This window comes from Balaenoptera borealis, assembly GCF_965194805.1.
Source record: "Balaenoptera borealis genome assembly, chromosome: 8".
Taxonomy (NCBI): domain Eukaryota; kingdom Metazoa; phylum Chordata; class Mammalia; order Artiodactyla; family Balaenopteridae; genus Balaenoptera; species Balaenoptera borealis.
The window spans coordinates 26,859,646-26,879,499 of record NC_138865.1 but is presented as its reverse complement, the minus strand read 5'-3'; the positions used below and the strand labels follow the sequence as shown (position 1 = coordinate 26,879,499).

At 58.6% G+C, this 19,854-nt stretch overlaps 1 protein-coding gene across 5 annotated transcripts; it reads right to left on the bottom strand.

Moving 5' to 3' along the window:
* Nucleotides 1-681: 681 nt before the first annotated feature.
* Nucleotides 682-19,345, bottom strand: NINJ1 (ninjurin 1). Of its 5 annotated transcripts, XM_082400985.1 has the most exons (5): nucleotides 18,362-18,546; nucleotides 10,710-10,724; nucleotides 10,269-10,494; nucleotides 9,286-9,448; nucleotides 7,529-8,120 (listed from the first exon to the last, which is right to left on the bottom strand). In XM_082400985.1, the coding sequence occupies exons 1-4, from the start codon at nucleotides 18,434-18,436 to the stop codon at nucleotides 9,294-9,296; spliced, it is 471 nt and encodes a 156-aa protein (XP_082257111.1). In that variant the 5' UTR covers nucleotides 18,437-18,546; the 3' UTR covers nucleotides 7,529-8,120; nucleotides 9,286-9,293. The 5 variants fall into 5 exon arrangements, 4 of the variants coding, with proteins under 4 accessions (XP_082257111.1, XP_082257112.1, XP_082257113.1 ...); XR_014247124.1 differs by lacking the exons at nucleotides 7,529-8,120; nucleotides 9,286-9,448 and adding an exon at nucleotides 682-6,601 and having other exon boundaries at nucleotides 10,000-10,494; nucleotides 18,362-19,345; XM_082400986.1 differs by lacking the exon at nucleotides 10,710-10,724 and having other exon boundaries at nucleotides 18,362-18,543.
* Between the last annotated feature and the right edge of the window lie 509 nt (nucleotides 19,346-19,854).

Sequence of the window (19,854 nt, the reverse complement as noted above, 5' to 3'; positions counted from 1 at the left end):
CCCTTCCCTCCCTCCCTGGCTGCCTTCCACTGCTTCTCTCCAGAACTCCCTACCTCGAACCCCTCCTGCCATCCCCTGCCTGGGTGTTGTTGGTCCCCACACCTGCCCCTGCCCATCTTCCCTCCTTCCCTAGCCCTCAGCCCCAGGTGGCGAGGGTGGACAGGGCCCGCTGGGCTGCTCTGTTACCCGAGCCCTGGGCCATGGAGGGGCGCCAGCCAAATGCCTCATGATACCTCGTACCAGCATGTGTTAGTGTGATTCCTCTTAGCAGCCCCAGGAGGTGGGCTGCTGCCCCCGCTCTCCTGATGAAGAATCTAAGACTGAACGGAGAGGTCACTCAGCCAGGAAGGGGGACCCAGTGCATGAGAGGCTCCACCGCCATCTTCATTCCCTTCCTGTGACATGTCCCAGGGAGATACCCCCTCCCCCATCATCCCCCTTGTCTCTGTCCAGTCACCAGAGCCAACACCCAGACCCTGGGCCCTCGAGGCCCTTCAGACTACTATCCTGGAAATGGAGCCCCTCCCCCCTGGGAGGCGATGACCTGCGCTGGGCGGGTCTGGGGAGGGTTCAGTTGACACAGATGTGGTCAGAGCCTAGAAATAAGTACAAAGTCTTGTCCCTGATCCCAAGTGGAGAGGAGGTTGAGACAGAAAAAAAAGAGTCCACAAAAACTTCTAGAACTTTTAGAGATGAAAAATGTAATTGTGCCATCTGAAGTCTTGGGCTCTGGCTCCTCACACCTTCCCCCAACAGCCTGGGGTTTGGCCATACCCAGCACCTTGTCCTCCTCAGAGCTGAGCCCCTGTATTTGTCTTGGGGACATGGGCCTGTCCCCTTGACCAGGGTGTTTGTACCTATCTGTCTCACCTGCCGGCCTCAGGCTTAGGATCTTGTCATGGAAATGTCCCTTGCGGACACAAGAGGGTGAGTGTACATGTCCAAGAGGGTGCTCTGCCTTTGGCTCTGGGGGCCCTGTGAGCCAAGTCCCCAGTGCCTACTACCCTCCCGCAGGCTGTGGTTGTCTGGCACCTGTCTTTTATGTGGACCCCTGTCACCACCCTCATTACTGATGAGGAAGCTGAAGCTCAGAGCCCAGGACCACACAGCTGCCAAGAGTGCCCTCCCCACGCGCGTGCACGTGCACACACAGGCATATACACATACACGAAAAGTGTGCACATGTACACGTGCACAATGCTCAGATACACACGTGCACCGCACTAGCCATGGGCTGCCGGGGCCTGGGCCTGGCCCCTGATGGGTTCCTCTCCCCATTGCCCCCATCCCGTCAGCTCCTCCCTCTCCAGCCTCTTTGGGGAAACAGAAGTATGTTTGTCAACCCAAGAATCATCATGAGCTTGCATTTTCCATAGGGGGTTTCTGGAGGAACCCACAGCCTGACTCCAGGAATGACGCTACCATTGGGCCCCCAGGAAGGGTTCCACTCCCAGGTTTTAGTCTCTCAGAGCATGTGGGAAGGAGACAAGATGGGAGGCAGAGGAATCAGCTTCAGGACATGGTCTCTGGCTGATTCATTCAGCCAGCTTGTGGGCTAGTTCACTCATTTGCATGCCCAGCCATTAAAGTGAGGGCCAGGGCAAGGGAGAGCCAGGCATAAGAGCTCTCCTTTCTACCCTGAAGCCCGGGACAGTGCAGCTTCCCACTCGCTCCTCCACCTCTGCACTGCAGGCTGTGGGTGTGTGTCTCCAAATTCTGAGCCTTAGTTTACCCATCTGTAAAAAGGGACACAACCTTGGGACCCCTCCTTGAGCATGGTTATCCTGAGCTGGATAGCACTGCTCCAAGTACTGTTCTCTGGAAATTGCTTCATGAATTTACCACTTTGCTGGAAGGCACAGCTAATGCATGTTCTCTCTGGGACAGACTCCCATTGGGTGAAAGGAGTGCAGTTGCCAGTGGTCAGCGGGGAGGACACAGGTGCCACCCTGAGCTGAATGGGCTGAACGGATCCCCCAGTGGCTGTGAAGGTTCCTCTTGATCTTGTTCAGAGTCCAGGGTTAGGGATGCTGTGAACGTGCCCACTCCCTTCCATCCTCAGGGCTGTGAACGTGCACCGCCGTACTCCAGATCTCTTGCAGACAGATCCCCATGTAAACTGGCTCTTATTGCAGCAGAGACTGACTGGAGGCCACCTTCCCGGTTGGCCAGCCAGACCAGGGGACTAGTCCCTGCACCTGCTCTGGACTCTGAGCTCAGAAGGTGGCAGGGGTTCTTGAGGTCAGCAGACTCCTGAGGCCCAGCCCAGCATGTCCTGTCCAGTCTGCAGCCCCTCCACCCAGTGTGAGCGAGCGAGATTCTGATTCCGAGGGTAATTGCTTCCTGGGCAGATGCCTGGGGTATTTTTGATGCTTGTCCTGCTCTCTGACAGACACGCTTGGGTAAAAGTGACACATGCCCGGTGAAAGTGACAGACACAACTAGGTAAAGGGCACTACTGGGTGAAGGTGACAGACGCCTGACTGTAGGTGATAGAGACATCTGGGCAAAAGTAAATGAGACCACTGTGGCCCCGCAGGCCTGTGGCAGGGAAGGCCTGGGTACTGTCCACCCCCTGAGACCTGTGAGGCCCTGTGGCAGGGTTCCATTCCCTGAGCGAGGGGCAGTGAGTGCCTGTCCCAGGTCTCAGGACCCGTGTGGTGAGCTGTGATAGTCCAGGACACCTATTCCCTTGGCTCGAGCTGGGCTACTTCTTGAGACTGCTGACTTTCTCCTTCCATCCATGACCTACCAAGGCCTTGCCCTGGAGGTCCAAAGCAGCACCCCGAGCTCAGGCTGTTCTTGGACCCTTCCGTGGATCCCTGCCTCAACGGCCCCTTCCCCGACTGTGCCTGGACTCCATGCCTGCAGCTGAAGTCTGCAACAACAGCCCAGACCAGCAGCCAGGCCCCTCTCCCATCTGCCTGCCCCTGGCTGGTTGCTTTCATGCAATGCCTCCGCTCCTGGGCTGGGACTGAGGGAGGTGGAACAATGGGGCATCCATGTCTAGGCACAGCACCTCCCTGCGTGAGGCCATGCCCTGCCAACCACCTTGTCAGTCAGTGACCACGACCTGGAATGAATGAAGTTCATCAGAGTGTGAAAGACACCATGGGCCACCGTCTCCCCTGCTGGCCCCCTGACCCTCTGTCCCCTGTCCCCACCTCCATACCTCAACAACTGGAACTGCCCATGATCCATACCTCTGCACCTTTGCACATGCTATTCCCTCGGCTGGAACACTCTTTACTAACCATCCGCCCTCCACCCCCCATCTACTCAACCTGGGTCTTTGGTAAAATGCCATCTCCACCAGGAAAGTCCCCCCAAAACTCCTAAAGAAAAGAGTAGTTCCTCATCCTGGCTACCACAGTGCTGGGATGACTCCCATCTCCAGTCTGCCTGGGGTGGGGAAGAACTCCCATGTGTAGGGAGAGGAATGAGGGAGGGTGTGAGGAGGATGGGAGGGACGGAAGTGATGCGGGCATTTGGGAGAAGTGTGTCTGTGAAGAAGAAGGCGTGTGTGTGAAGAGTAGTGGTCCTGTGATGGAGGGAGTTAGGGCCCTAGATACTCTTGCCAGCAGTGATGTGGTTCAGGCCAGATGAGGTCACAGGATGGTGTTTGTGGAACCAGAAATGCAACTGCAATTTGCACAATGCAGGGTTTCCCTCTGGGGGGAGGGCACAGGGTCCAGGTGGGGGTGCTGACACTGTTGGAATCCGGGGTTGTTATATCCAGTTCTCGCCAGGTCAGTGCTTTGTGGACTATCTCAGAGAAGATACTGCTCACCCTGTGCCCCCAAAACCTCTGCATAAACCCCAGGCCTGACCAAGCCCTGGGTCAGGTCCCTGCTGTATGGGCTCTGGGACCCCAGTCTTGTAGACTGGATGGGGGTTTGGGAGCATGGAGCAGGGGCCCTTCCTCATCGCTGGCCATGTGGCAGCTGGGACCTCAATTCTTATTCCACCTAGAGGCAGGACTGGAGCCCCATCTCCCCTCTGAGGACACCAAGGGCTAGGGCAGGGCCTGGGGGGCATTGCTGCCATGGGGCATCTTCCCTGGGCCACACACAGATCCAGCAGCTTAGCTTAGTTTCCCCTGAAATAAATACTTGAGAGAAAAGGAAGAAAAATGTTAAAACATTCAGCTCCTTGATTTTTATAAATAATGTGGTGAGAAAAGAGGAATTAAGTTCAATTAAAGGCAGGTGGGAGAGAAGGCACCTAAGAGGGGAGGGAAATGGGTAGGTGGGTGTGGCAGGTGTGGGAAGGAGGAATGACCTAATCCTGCAGCAAAAGTCCACCTTCTTGGTCCACTGGCCCCCATCCCATCCTGGCCTACCTTCCTCAGAGCCCCCTGACTCACCCTGTCCTCCCCCCACCCAGGTCAAGTGGGCCATGGCCTTGAAGGGTGGACAGTGGGGATGGAGAGTCAGGGAAGGAGAACGTGTAGAGTGAAACGGACCTAGAATACTCCCAGGGTTTGAGCCAGGCGGGAATAAACTGTGGTGTCCTCAGACACATGCAGGGGACATGAGAAATGAGGAGACAAGAACAAGGGTTCCCGGAGGGACAGAGGGGTCCTGTTTGGGCTTCCACTGGCACAGAGCTACTTCCTCATCTGGTGACTCTGCCAGGGGTGACCTGGGGATGACTCATCTATCCCTACCCCTATCTATCATCTATCTGTCTATCTATCTAGCTATTATCTATCATCTATCTATCTATCTGTCTATCTATCTATCATCTATCTATCATCTATCCATCTGTCCATCAATCTATCATCTTTTCGTCATCCATCCATCAGCCATCATCTATCTTTTACAGTAAGAAGGTTAAGCACACAGTCCCCCCAGAGCTTGCTCAACAAGCTCTGCATGACTGCCTGCCCCCTCCCCTGCACTGACCACCCCACACTCCTTCAAAGCCAGCCCCAGCTCACGTGGCCTCAGGGCTCGTGCACCACAGCCTGTCTTTTCCTGGGGCTCCCTCCCGGTCCTGGGTCCTAGAGCATCGGTCTTGAGAGCTCCCCAGCTCTCGACTTCCCTGTGTGTCCCTCTGTGGAGTCCTCCAACTTGGCACATATGTTTCCTTGTTTCTTACTCCTTAAGGGTCTCTGCCATCCCCAGGGAGGGCAGAGAAGTGTCCCCGGGTGGGGCAGCTGCATGGTAGGGCAGAGGGGGTAGTTAACAAGCAGTGGATGTGCTAGGGTCTAGGAGGACTCCCTGAGGGTTGTCACACCCCCCTGGGTCTGGCTTGGCCCTGACTCGCTCTCTGGGCCTCGGTTTTCTGTCCATCCCTTGGCCACTGTGACACATGCACAAGGCTCGGAACTCGAGGAGGAGTGAATCTATTGCAGATATTTACTAAGTACCTACTGTATGTCAGACACAGTGCTGGGGACATAGGCTGTGGGTGGTTGCAACCGGTGGGAGAGCCAGGTCAGACCAAATAGAAGTGCAAGTATGAGTAGGGGTCCACCTCCTCCCCCAGCTCAGGCAGAGCTCCCTCAGCCTTCAGGGAGTTGGTGGGCAGGACCCTCCTTCTCAGGGAGCAGCCCTGGTCTTGGGCCAGACGGTGCAAGGGTAGTCAGGGCTCAGATATGGGCCCCAGGGGGACACTGTGGGCAGTGACGCTAGCCAATGGCACCAAAGGCAGAGTAAACCCAAATGGCCCACCATGACAGTGACCAGCAGTGGTGGTCAGGAGGGCCAGTGGGGAAGACCTCAGGGCACAGCCCTGACCCTAGAGGGCAGCAGCACATGCCATGGACCTGAGACAGGAATACATCTGGAGTGAGGGTCAGGGGGCCGGAACTGTAGAGACATGAGCCTGGGTGCTGGTGGGTGGGCAGGTGGGGGTCTGTCATGTGTACCTGTTGTGGGAGCAGCTGGGGCAGGGGCTGTAGGGGGCTGGGATGCACAGACCCACCCTCTGTCATGCCCTGTCCCCAATGCCCCTAGCACCCGTGGAGGCCAGCCTGGCTTGGTGACCAGGGACCCAGTCCAGCCATCTGGGGCTTAACCTCTGGCCACATCTGGGCCAGCTTCCTGTCCTGGCCAAAGGAGGAACTAGGCCATCTGTTGGCCACGTCCATGGTCCACACAGGCTGGCATCCGTCTGGTATGGCTGCCACCCAGCCCACACCACAGGCCACAGACCGCTGCAGGCTACACCAGGCATGTAGGGCTGGGCAGCATCCACTTGTGCTGGGCCCTGGGCAGGGCTGGACCTGGGGGCATGGGCCCGGACACCACTCTGGACCCACCATGAGGGCCAGGTGGTAGGGGAGGTTCACAGCCGGGAGCCTGACCTCTGCTGCTTCCTGGCAATAACAAGACAGCCAAGGTAAGATGTGCTCATAGTGAGCAGCAGGAGGGGTGGTCCTCTGTACCACTTGCTCCCAGGGCCCAGCCACCTGCACAGCTCTGCATCTGACCCCTCTGGCTGGGGTGGCCCCAGGTTCATTGGATCCTCTGGGAACATGTGTCCACCCACTGCCTACCTGCTGGTCTTGCTTCTTCATGGACCTCATCCCATGTGTGGATCACCTTTAAAAACCTTCTTTATGGGACATTCAGACACTCAGAAGAGCAGAGAGCTGGCCCCGTGGCCCCAGCTCTGCAGCCACTAGCACTTTCAATCTTATTTCATCCATTTCCCTATGTTTTTTCCTGGATTATTTATTTTAAAGTAAAGCCCAGGATTAGATCATCTCACCCATAAGCACTCCTGTTTATCAATCACTTTGTGCAGAGTTGAATTTTCAGCCCCACAGAAGAGTCTGTGGGGTCACCTGAATGTCTTAAGGGAACAAGGTGTTGGAGCTGCCCCAGGCTCAGAGTAGAGAGGGCAACAGAAGTGATGGGGGAGGGGCCTTGGGAGCTCCTAGGGGCTGCATCCCCACCTGGGGCTCCAGTTGCTTGGAGGGGATTCTCAGGTATCCCACCTGGAGAGGACCAAGTAAGGGCATTGCTGCCTCAAGGAGATGAGGGGGTGGGGCCAGCAGGAGTCAGAAAGGAGGTGACAAGGGGGCAGAGAGTGAGGGCTCAGGCCCTAGAGGCCACAGGGTGGACTGAGGGAGCTGGAGGGCCCAGCCAGGTGAGATGTGGCCCCATGGCCCCCCGAGACAGCACCTGGCCCTTGTTGGTGCCTCCGCAGGGTCGAGGCTTGCTCAGCACCAGCCCCACTCTCCTCGGTCCCCTCGGCCTGATTGACCAGCAGTGCCCAGCACTACCACAAGGTGAGCCAGTACTGTGGGTACAGAAGGGACCTGTGTGGGCATGCAAACTGCAGGAAACGTGGGAGTGCTGGAACTTCCCATGAGGGTCTGGTCAGGGGTCACCAGGCTGAGTGCCCCGAGGACACATGGGGGTGATGTCTGCAGATGCCAACAGAGGCTGCTCCCCACAAAGGTCACAGGCTTGTGGGGAGAGAGAGAGAGGAGGCCTGCACAGGCTGGTGCTCTGAGGGACAGGGTGCAGCACCCAGGCCTGGGGGAGGGGAGGATGGCACTGGGAGCCACACGAGGAGGAGCATCAGCTTTACTGGTTGCTTGTACTTAGAAAAGTGGGGGCTCAGACCGCCAAGGAGGGGCTAGGGCCCTGCCGAGTCACTGCTGGTGGAGGGTGTGAGGCCTGAGTCAGTGGCCACGGTGGGGGTCCCACAGGGTCACTGGTGGTCTACAGTCCTGGGTCAGGAAGTGCAGAGGTCATGGGTCACTCAGGGTGGGCAGCACACAAGGCCAGGACACTGCTGCACCGGCAGAGGGCAGGCATCTCCTCATCCCTCTGGAAATGTCCTGAGACGGCGCCAGCCTCTTGCCCCCCCATCCTTGGGCCTGCTGCATGTCCACGGCAGCGACGACCCTTGCTGAGGACTCTACAGTTCTGTCTTCTGGGCCTCACCGCGCCATGCTCCAGGAGGAGGAGCAGCTGAGGATGGAGCAGGCCCTGTGCTGGCCAGAGTGGCCTGACCGTGTGTGGCTTGTTTGGATGCAGTCCAGTGGGGCCAGCCTGGGCTATGGCGGTTTGGGGGAATGTGCGCACAGGAGGGTGGGCCTCAAGGGCAAGGCGCCTCCTGGGTCTAGGCAGCTGCAGCCAGGCACGATCTGGGGGCATCTGCAAAGAAGGGAGAGGAGAGGCATGAGGGTCGCCAAGGCCAGAGGGGCCTCCAGTTCTGTTCTGGTGACCCTGCCTCAGTGTTGTGTCTGGCAACCAGCCCACAAATGTTGGGGTCACTCCGACTCCGGAATCAGACAGCCCAATTCTGACCTGGGACAGCCACAGTTTCCCCTCCTGGGTCACTGTCAGGATTTAAAAGCCTGGTCCCAGCACACTCTGATAGGGGGCCTCTGAGAGCAGGGGCCGGCGGGTGGACATGTGCCGTGGGGCCCACAAGGTCTCCTTGCTAGGCTGATGCTTGGGGAGAGTCAGGACTGTGTCTGGGGCACACAAGCAGGTGATTAATAAGTGGCCCAGTCGTCATGCAATGAGTGAGGGAGCAGGCTGGCATCCAGAGGGCTCCATGGGGGACAGACTTAACAACAAACTGGTGCCAGCAGCTGGGCAGTGAATCGGATGCCAGGTGGGGCCAATAGCAATGGCATGGGCAAGTGGGGGCCAGATGCTCACAATGGGGCCACACAAAGGCCCTGCTCTCAGCATCTTACCTCATTGTCCACTTGGTCAATCTGTAAGGTTTTCCAGTATGCCCCTGACACATAGGTGCTTGCTGTGTAGGGACAGTCTCCTGTCCACTCTTCTGTGCTAGTGGATGGACAGTTGTCTGTTTGTGGCACCCACCTCTCCTCTGGGGCAGGCCCGAGGACTGCTGGACCCAAGGGTGGGTGGACCTGTGTTGTGCAGTCCTGGCCAGGGCTCCAGACTCTGGACACATGACACACGCCAGACCTGCTGACCTTCTGCATCTGCCCTCATGACGATCAGGGTTGCCTGTGTCTGAGCCCCCACGAACCATCCTATAGTAGGGGCTTGCTGAGTGTGTTACGAGGGTCACTCGACTTCCTTGTGGCTCCTGCTCCCAAGTGGGGTGACCCTGGGCAGGCGCTGGGTCTCTCCGAGCGAGGACAGTGGGCTGAGTGTGGTGTGGGGGTGCAAACGGCCAGGGGCGCCCACCCTGCAAGGCCCAGCTGAGGGCAGATGCAGTCACAGGGGCTCTGCATGCAAGACCCTGAGTCCCCCACGCTGGGTCAGTGGCCCAGTGGGGTGAGCGGGTGGGCTCGTGGTGGAGTAGACCCTGCCGGGGCCGGCCCTGACAGCTCACCTGAGCCCCTACTGCCGGGGTGCCATGTCCATTGCGGGCTTCTGGACGCCAAAGGCAGTGATGAAGATGTTGACCACGACGATGATGAAGACCAGGCCTGTGGCCAGGTTGTTGAGGAAGTCCAGCTTGGCATGCTTGGCAGGGTTGTTGAGGTCATACCTGACTGTGGGCGAGAGGGAGCAGACACTGCCCAGGGCTGTGCGACACCACGGGGCCCTCTTCCGTCCCCCAGAGAGAGACATGGCTGCCTTGATACATTACAGACAATGGGCTCTGGCCTGGGCAGTCTGGTATCTGTGGCCTGACCACTGCATCCCCCCTTGTTCAGTGAACAGAAGCTCAGAGGGGCCTGGTGCCTGGTCACGAAGTGGAAGGCATGGAGGCCCAAGGCCCAGGCTTGGATTTTAAGGCACAATGTGCTGAACATGCACAGGCAAGCACCTTTCTGAGTGCTGGTGCATGATAATCTAGCCATCCTCACACCTACCCAAGGCTGTCCTTATGTCCACTTTCTAGGCAAGGAAACAGAGGCCCAAGAGGTCATGTAACCTGCCTGGGTCCCACAGCCAGGCAGAGGTTGTGGGGAGCCCAAAGCTCTCGCTGCTCCTAGCCCTGACCCTCACCTTGGGGGCAGGACTACCACCTAGTCCCTACAGACCGCCATAAGGTCTAGAGGGTACACAGTAGGTGCCCAGTACATAGCAACTCTTAGTATGGTTATGACATTTTCCTGTGTCCTCAGCTTGGGTGAGTGGAAAGATGGAGACATGGGGGTCCCTCTGGGGGCCACGATGGGAGCTACATTTTGGACCACGTGCCTAGTGAGAAGGGCCGGGGCTCCCGTGCAGCTCTGTGAGGGCCTGGAAAATGCTCAGTGGGGTAAGTGACGCATCCCAGGGTGCGTGCAGGCAGAATCAGCTGACCGTGGGGCAGGGGTACCCCAGGGCCCTCCCACTGCTGGGGCCCCCTGCCCAGGCACGCACCAAGGAAGATGAGCAGCACGCCCACGCCAATCTGCAGCATGAGGGAGACGGAGATGAGGACCACCAGGGGGATGAAGAAGGCGAAGCCAGGGCCCTGCTCGATGACAGCCTTCAGCTGGGAGGCGTTGGCCAACAGCAGTGCGATGTCCAGCATGCTCTCTGCCGCACTCTTCTTATTGGCATAATGGTTCATGTTGATGGGCCGGTTCCTGCCCCAGCGGGGTGGCTGCAGGGAGGGGGGTGGTCAGCCCGGGCTCTGCGGCAGGGGGCTGCAGGCCTGGGCCCACCCTGGTGTCCCCCCCTTTGAGCCTGGTCTCCTTCCCAGGGATGTGGGGGTTGATCGGATCAGCAGGTGAGGGCCCAGATGAGGGCTCGAAAGGGAAGTGCTTATTAATAGAACAAGAGGCCCAGAGAAGGCTGTGCAGCCCCTGCAAGACCCACCCTACGAATCAAGTCCTGGAAGAGAAAGGAAACAAAACACAACCTTAGCACACACTCTGGTTTTAGATGGGAAAATGCCGCCGATTGTCTGCCTGCCATGGGCGGGGCCGTCTGGTAGCCTTCCCTGCATGCCCCTGCCTGCCCTCCTCTCCAGGAGGTGATTGGTGCCAGGGCGGGAAATGACGTGACGGCAGCTGGATCCCAGATTCCTGCATACTCGCCCAGACCTGAAACAAGTCTTCCTGGGATGGCCGATCCACCCAGGCCGTCTCCCAGCCGCGCGGCCACACAGCAGGTGCTCAAGAGATGCCTCTACATTCTACAATGCAGCTGAGCTTAGCTTCTTCCTCAAGTTTTATTACAAAAAATTGTAAAACCACTTTACTGAGCTGTGATTGACACATAAAAAGCTGTACATAAATAAATGTGAACAACTTGAAGAGTTTGGAGCTAAATGTGTACCGTGACACCATCACGACATCCAGGCCACCACACGTCCAGAGTCTTCTCCTGACCCTTTATTATTAGTATTTGTGATAATACTAATATCACCCTTAGAGTGCTGTACTGGTCACGACATGCTGCACAGTCGATCTCCAGGGCTCATTCTGCCTTCATGTTCACGTTGATAAAACAGGAACACAAGTTCCGATACCTCTTCCCTCACTTCTGCCTGAGAACATCCCCAGTCCTCAAGGCCAGGGCCCCTGTCACTCCCAAGTGCCCTCCATGCCCCAAGGCCCCACCCAGAGCTGACTCCCCCTGTTGGATAGGCTCTTCTCTCCTGGGGCAGGAGTGGGGAGGGTAGTTAGGCAGGAGAAGGCCTGCCTCCGAGGCTGGAGTCCAGGCCACAAAGACCCCTCCCAGGACTGGAGTTTACCTCTTGGGGCGGCTGTTTCACTTGAAGCCAGCTCTAAGCTGCCAGGCCTCCTCTTTGTATCCAGCCCATCTGCCCTCCTCAAGCTGCCCCTGGCCAGGCCCCTCCCCAACCTCCCAGGACAAACCTGTACCCCTCAGCCCTGGCCACTTGTCCACAGGAATCCCTGAGCCACTAGGCCTCCTGGGGCCATTCGGATCTTGTTTCTAGAGTCATGAAAGATGCAGGGATGGGAGGTGGGGGTTCTGGGGAGGGCAAGCCTCTACTTTCTGCAGCTGGAGATATTTCACCATGGAAATTACAGAACTACAGAAGGGCGGGGTCTTCACTTTTACATTATGTCTTTTAAATTTAATCTAGAATAACATGCCCAGGAGGGAGGACGGGAAAGTAGGTGGCTCTGCTATGTCCTGCTTTCCCTCAGTGTCAGTTGTTCTTAAGTAGCAAATCCACTTGGTTTAAAATTCTAGACCCAAGAGCCCCCAGGGAAAGCCTCCTCCGCTGGACCCAGGGCCCTGGCCTACTCTTTGGGAAATTCCATGTGCAGCCTGGGGTCTCCTCTTTCTTTCTTCAAGTCTCCCCTTTGCCTCTCCATGCCAGGCCTACAGCTGCACTCAAATCTGGGTGGGCCACACCCCCAGACCAAGAACACCCAAGGCACACCACTCCTCCCCAGGGTCTGTGCCCCACCCCCCCTCAAAAGCACCAGGCTGTCTCCCAGCTCTGCTCTTGCAAAGCGGCCCAGCTCGCCATGCTTCGCCATGTGTGTGCTCCTCTGGGTGCGGGCATCCTGGAGACACTGGCCCGCTGGCCATGTGCCCCTATGTTTCATAAACCAGAAGTGCCAAAATGTCTTCCACACACACGTAAGTACCTAATACACATCTCAAGCACAATACATATATGTGTGTAAGCATACACAAACATGTATACACAGTACACATGCACAAACACATATGAGCACACATGCACACACACGTATACATACATGTACACACACATATACAATACATATGTATATATGCATTAACAAACACACATACACACACATATGTACACATCCAGGCTAACTGTGGAGGCTTCTGAGGAGGAGGGAGAATTCTTTTTTATTCTGAGCTCTCTTGAACTGTTTAAATATTTTATGCCCATGCAGCCATGTGCACATTCAAATACAGAATGACACCATCAGCAGCAGTGCCCCCAGAACAGGGCGCCTGCGCCCCGCTGTTCTCCACCTTGGGTGCCCAGGGCACAGTCCATCATCTTACTCACCCTTTAGCTAGGTGCTTTCCTCCAGGGAGCTCCCCCCTGTCCTCACACTCCACTTACCAAGGGTAAACTGAGGCTATATGGGGAGGAACCCTGCCCAAAGCCAATGGCAAGTGAGGGTTGCGCTGGGATTTGAACCCAGGTCCCAGGGCTCAGAAGCCCTGAGAGCTGACACCACAGTCCCCTTGGGCCCTGCAGTGGGGGTCTGGGGTCTGGGTCACCTGTGAGCCTGAGTGCTCAGAAGTCCCCAGCCCCTGGCTCTAGCTGAGTGACCTCAGGATAGCCAGCCCCCTCTGGGGTTCAGTCTCCCATGTGTGCAACAGGGCCACGGAGCAAACATGCTGGGAGGTTCTGGGGGGTCTGGCCACTGTCTCAGGGCCCCAGTTAGCAAGCAAGGGCCCCAGGCCATGTGCCCCTCCTGATACAGGGCACTTCCTGCCCATACATATGGCCATCTGCTTCCTGTTCAACCTGTGCAGTGATAAGGAGCGCTGGCCAGAGGCTGCAGGCCAGGGGGCTGGTGGGGGGAGCTCTGGTCAAGCCCCAGCTCACTATAGCCTGGCAGTGTAGCCTTGACAACATGCTCCCCCTCACTGGGCTTTAGCTTCCCCATTTGTACACCCCAGGCCACAGTCTGGGAAGCTCTACAACCCACCAAGTGCCCCCACTAACACTGAGAAAGAGCACTGTTCTCCCATTCTACAGAGTGGGAGACTAAGGCTCAGGGGGGCTCACCCAGGGCCACTGTGAGGGAGGGGCAGGTCAGAATTTGAACCAGCCTATCCACCTCAGAGCTTAGGGCCACCCAGGACATGGCACAGCTTCATGTCCACCCTGGTCAGGGGGCCCAGGAGGTTTGTGCGGTAGGGGCTTGGGTGGGGAGGAGGCTGCAGGGCTGATCCCCTTCTCCCATGTCTGACCTTGGTGTCCTAGGCCTTCTGCGGAGGGGCTTTGAGCTGTGGAGGGAGCTCTGGGCCCTAGAGGTGACTGCTGCACAGGTAAATCCCAGGGAGGCTGCTATCTTGAGAAGGTCACTGGGGCTGGGGGGGCGGTCAGAGCCCACCTCTCACAGGTGCGGAGCTCTATGGGCCTGGACAGGCCACCTGCCCACCCAGCTGCCAGGAGCCATGCTGGGACCCTCTCACCGAGACCCCTGCCCATGACCTGGGCAGTGCAGGGAACAAATACCCAGTTTAACGTGTCCCTAGGGCCAAGAGGACTTCCCTGAAACCTCAAAGGCATCCCAGAAGCTGAGTAAGCTCGGGGCTGCCAGACTTTTTCCCCTAAAAGCCAGGAAGGAGCCTGTGGGGAGGGAGCTGGCTTTGGCAGTGGTGCCCACAGGGCTGGCTCCTTGAGCCCACTTTCTGTGGACAGAGGGTCTCATCCCAGCCATTGGTAGGCAGCTCGCAGGGACCCAGGCCACCTGGCCCAGGGTCACACTGCTGGGCAACCTCAGCTTGGACAGGGAGGGGAGTTGGGACAGAAGCGGGATTCAAAGCAGATCTGTGGTACTCAGAGAACCCAGTTTCAGCACAATGCATCCTCCAGTCCACCCTGGGCTTGGATGGGCTGCCCATGGCCTCCAGCTGGGCCCAGGAGGTCTGGCCCACCCCCAGCCTCCTGCCTGTATACTCTCTGCTCCCCTGGGAGACAAGGGCAGGCCAGGGCCGTGGCCCACTGAACCCCTGCAGGACCCCTCAGGGTTTTGGTTATGGATTTCCTCCAATCCTGCCTGCCCCAATTCTGCCACTGACTCCAAACCCCATGTACAAGTATGGAACAAGGAGCCCACATGGGAATTCCTGCCCACGCTCCCAGAGCCCAATTTCACATCTGTAGAACCAAGCTCCCAACAAATCTATGAGGCTCATCAGCTACCCTGGGAGGAGCTGGGGTGCAGGCCTTCCATCAGCACCTATCTTTTATCATCCCCATATCCTGCCACACCACGGACCAACAGAGTGACTGGTCTGTGCCTCGGTTTCCTCATCTATAAAATGGGCACATAAGGGGGAGTGAATGAAGGGCTCAGAGGCCCAGTGGCTGGTCAGAGCACAGCTGGTGCAGGGCAGGACTGGATGTTCCTCTTCCTCGCCACCCAGGCCTCACCACTTTGAAAGGTTACCTCCCAAACGAACTGTACCAATTTGTAATTAATTCCATTTAAAAAATCCATAACAAGGAAGAGAAAGTACTAGTCCCAGAAAATGCATGAGCTGAGTGAGACCCAGGGTGCACTGGAGGTCCAGCTCCAGATGCTGGGCTATCGCAGCCACTCCTGCATAAGGCCCCTCCCCTTGGGCTCAGTGGGCAACAGTGGATGTGCGGGCTCTGGTGTCCTTGCCTCTGGTTGGGACCTGAGAACTGACTGAGTAGGATCTGTTGGGGCCTGGGGTGTCCCTTGTCTGACCCACTAGTGCGGGGCATAAGCTGTTATTGTGGCCACTGCCTGGACTCAGCATGAAGGCACCTGCTTCAGGTCACACTGGCTTACTCCTGCACTGTCCCCATACCGTCAGCACCCAGCCAGCCCCGAGATGTCTCTTGCTCCATGTCTGAGTTCATGGCAGGAAGTTTCCTAGGGCGGGGGGCGGGGGGGTTTCCCTGCTGCAGCTGGGCTGGGTTGGGCAGTCCCGCTTCCTGTGGACTCAGCAATGGCCAGCAGTAACCCTGCAGCCACGTCAGGGCTGCCTTTTGGAACATGGCCAAGACCCCACCAGCCTCGGGATCTGCCAGGAGAGCAGAAATGAGAAAAAGAGCAAACTTGGGACTTCCCTGGCGGTCCAGTGGTTAAAACTCCACGCTTCCAATGCAGGGGGCATGGGTTCGATCCTTGGTCGGGGAACTAAGATCCCATATGTCGTGCAGCATGGCCAAAAAAAAAGTTTAAGAGAAAAGGAGCAAACTTCCCCCAGCAGCTGAGGCTGTGCACGCACCCCTCCCTCCCAGGACTTGGCTTCCAAGCCCAACTGTGGCCCCAGGAGCCTCACTGCACCCTGTCCTGCCACCTCCCTGCTGTGTCCTCAGCTGGCTGTGGTCCCAGAGTCTGCTGCAGGGTCCAACGCAGCTGCCCCCTGAGATAAATCCCTGGGCATGACACAGTCAAGGGCCACATTTATTTTCACAATAAAATTGCTGTTTACTACTCCTTCTGCTGCCAGCCAAAAGTGAGCTGACTTAGTGAAGACTCCAACTCACTCCCGCGGGGCACCTGAGCAGACCGGCCTTGCATGGAGGCCACGGGGATATGGGGCACGTGGAGCGGGACATCTGCAGAGCTCCCCCACCACCCTGGCCCGACAGGGCTCATCTGCCCATGGATTACACATGCAACTCTTCCCTGAGCCCAGCCACCCTGGGAGGTGAGTGATCCTGCCCACTTCACAGAGGAGGAAACTGAGGTTCAGAGAGGGTCTGCACTTGCCCAAGGCCACATGGCAGGGCGTCTCGAGACCGATGGGGGCTCTGGGCCTGGGCCTCCCACTCAGTCCTCTTGCAGCCAAGGACATGGTGACCCAGCCCACACACCCTGCTGTCTGGGGCTCTTGCTTAAGTGGGGACACATCTGAAGATCCTGGGGTTTGCCCCTCCTCCCAGCAAGCCTTTCTACCCCTCCTCAAGCAGGAGCTTGGGGCTCAGATTCAGGCAGGGACTGCAGGGAGAAAAGGCTGTGGAAAAGCCAGGTGAGGTGCAGGGGGAGGGCCATGCCTGTCCACAGGGATTGCACCTGAGGGAAGGTGCTGCCCCTTCCAAACCCTGCCTGGGCTTCATCTTTGGGAGATGGTCTCATGTGGCAGGCAGGAATGTTAACAATGCTGTGTGCCCAGTTTCCTACAGCACTTCACACGCACTAACCCATTTAATCCTCACCATAACCCTCTGAGGGAGGCACTACTCTCACCCCATTTCACAAATGAGAAACTGAGACACAGAGTGATGTGCTCAAGAACACAGTGAGGCAGGTCCTGAGGGTGGGAAGGGGAAGGCGGAGGCTGGATGGCAGTGTTGGGTGGGCCTGGGCCCCAGGCAGGGTGAGCAGAGCAGCCTTCAGTACTGACCATCTCTCCCAGAGCCTCGCTGCCTGTGACTGGAGCCACCCTGGAAGAATGTGTTCACTCTCACATGAGCTTCCAGCCCCTCCATGGGCCTCCATAGCTGGCAAGGTCTGACCTCCCATACCACCTCCAGCTCCCCAGCTCCAATGTATTGATACTTGGTGGTCCAGCCCCTGGGCCTTTCTCCCACTGTTCTCCCTGCCTGGGATGCCCTTCCCAGGCATACCCGTACCCCATTCCAGTCCTCCAGGGCTCAGTGCCAATGTCCCCACTGGTCAGGAAGCCTTCCTGGCCCCGCTCCCACCTGCCTTCAGGACCAACCCCGGGGAGTTCAGCACTTTGGCCGTGGCTTCTCCATCTGGACGGGTCTCAGCTCTCAGACCGAGTGGTACAGGGCTGCAGCAACTGCAACTGGTCCCAAAGCCAATGAATGCAGTGATCCCTGAACACGCCCGTCCTGCCTGCTGAGGGCCCGTTCCCCAGTGCAAGGCCTTGCTTGCCCCACATGTTCTCCCCCCACCCCTAAACGTGGCCTGTTACCACAACATCGCCTAGGACTGGTCACCCACACCTGAGCAGGGCCGGTCTCTGCCCCAGTCAGGCGCTCATGGCCACCGTCCCTACCCCCATCCCCAGGGGGTCAGAAACTGAAAGAATGTCCAAAGTCAACAAGTTGGGAGAGCAGTGCTCAGGACTGCGCCACGAACAGAGGCCCTGGGGAAGGGCTAGTCCAAGGCAAAGCCAGTTAGGAACCGCTACTCTGGCCCTGCCAGTGGGACAGGACCCCAGGGAGGGAGGGTACCAGCTGTAATATGGGACCACTGCCAGGGCCTGCCCCATGCCCACAGCGTTTCCAGGCCAGCAGGGCAGGCTCTGAATAGAGCCTCTCATGCGGGTGGAGAGAGGAGAGGGGGCCACAGCGGCCCCAAGTTCCCCATCAGGGCACGCACAAGATTGTGCGGTCTCCGTGGACACCGTGGGTGACGTAACTGTCTGCCCGCTGCTGGCCTGGGGCCCAGAAGCCGAGATCCACTCCGCCCAGTCCGGGAGCGCATCGAACCGGAGGAGAGGCAAAGTTGGAGTGTGGTGTGGGAGCCGGGAAGGCAGGGGCCCGCGGGAAGTGGCGGGGGGAGGGAGGAAGGTGGCGCCCAGGCCCCTCGGCTGTGCAGCTCGGTGTGGGCGCTACCTGCCCCGGGCCACGTCCGGCATTCTGCCAACAGCCCACGCCCCCGCTCACCTTCCGGGGTGGCTGGAGCCCCAGGGCCACCGCTGGGGCCCCCGACCGCGCGGGTAGGGGGCGGAACGCACGGCGCGTGGCGACCACCGCCACCCTAAGGCCGCGGCGCGCAGCTGGTCGGCGCCCATAGGTCCCTGGGAGCCGCTGGCGCCGGGCTCAGAGAGGGCGGGCATCGGCCAAGGTCGCACAGCGGCACGGGGCTAGGGGTGCTTACCGAGGCGTCCGGGGAGCCAGGCGAGCCCGGGCGCACGTCGCCATTGAGCTCATACTCCTCGGGTCGCGAGTCCATGGTGCGGCGCTGGGGCAGCCTTGCTCCGGGCCTCAGGGAGGCCGGCGCCTCAGCCGCTGAGACCCTGCTGCGCGCCCGCCCCCCCGGCCCGCCCAGTGCACGCCACAGCCCTCAGACTCCGCCCCCAGGCCGGGTCTGGAGGCCCGGCTGGCTAGACGTAGACTACCGCTCTCCTTCGCCGCGTGGGCGTTAAGGGCCGCAGGACCCCGCGCTGCGTTTCGGCACTCTTAGGCCCCGGACCTCGCGTGTTCGTGGGTAAAGCACGTCGCCCTCTGTGCTCCTGTCGTGGACTCTTTTAATCCATAAAACGAGGACGAGAACCGGCCTTTCCCCGGCCGCTTCGCTAACTGCCGAACGAGCTGTGAAGGCGATTGGGCGCTCCCGCGGGTGTGGGTTTGTTTTTTGTTTTTTTTTTTTAACGGGGTGAGGCTCACCCCGGGGGCCCCACTGCAGGTCTCGCCAACACATCGTCCGCCCCGCACCCGGAACCTGAGTCAACGAGTCGTGTGGGTCTCACACCCTCTGAGCCTCGGCCTTCTCGTCTAGGAAATGGGGGCATGAAGGCCTCCTACGCACTCACGAGGGGAGGGAGGGGGGAGGCAGAGGGCGGATCACCACAGGTTGGGCCCGCTTTGTGCCAGTGCCCGCCGTTGCCCCTCATGAAACAGCCTCTGTGTCCTCAGGCAGGGCCCCCTTGTTTGGGGTGGCACCCTGTCTGTGCCTGTGCCAGCCGTTGGGGGTGGCTTGAGCGTGTTGGTTCCTCCAGCCCTTGGCTCTGTCGGCCAGGACGCGGGCCTCTCCCAGAAGCCAGGCGTGTGCGAAGGGGCCAGGCATTATCTCCCCGGGCAGGTATGCGAAAGTACAGGCCTCTGTGTTCTCCTGTCCTGACCCTGACCCGGCTCTCAGGCCCACCTGCTTTTCACTCCTCCTAGTCGCGCCGCCCTCCCCCTCCCCACCCCTGCCCCTTTTCTGCCCTCTGTCACGGTGTCTGCTGATGTCTTCAGCAGAGTGGCTCAGGCAGGTGGCTTGACCTCTGTGCATCAGCTTCCCTGCCTGCGAGGGAGACCAAGGCCATGTGGGCATGACCTTCCCCCTCCACATAAACCAAAGACCAGAGAGGGTAAGCAGCAGTGCCCAAGGTCAGGAGATAGTGAGTTACATTGGTCTGGAGCTGGAGGCTCATTCATTCATCCTGTAACCACAGAGTGCCTGCTGTATGCCATGCCCTGTTCTAGGTGCTGTGGGCTGGAACAGGACTTCTGGGGCAGGTGGGAGGTGGCATGGGACAGCCCTGTGTGGGGCCAGGTGCATCACTTTTTGTCTTACAGCCCTGGGAAGCAGGTGTTACCCCCTCACATGATGGGAGGAAACTGAGGCACAGCTGGGAAGAGACCCAGGAGGGCCACACTCAGAACTGG

What these genes read in the sequence shown, in the direction of transcription:
- NINJ1 (XM_082400984.1), bottom strand. Translation starts at nt 18,436, where the DNA reads ATGGACTCGCGACCCGAGGAGTATGAGCTCAATGGCGACGTGCGCCCG. An exon ending in CTGGCTCCCCGGACGCCTCG is followed by an intron (nt 10,495 to 18,361) that starts GTAAGCACCCCT and finishes CCCTCCCTGCAG; the next exon opens with CCACCCCGCTGGGGCAGGAA.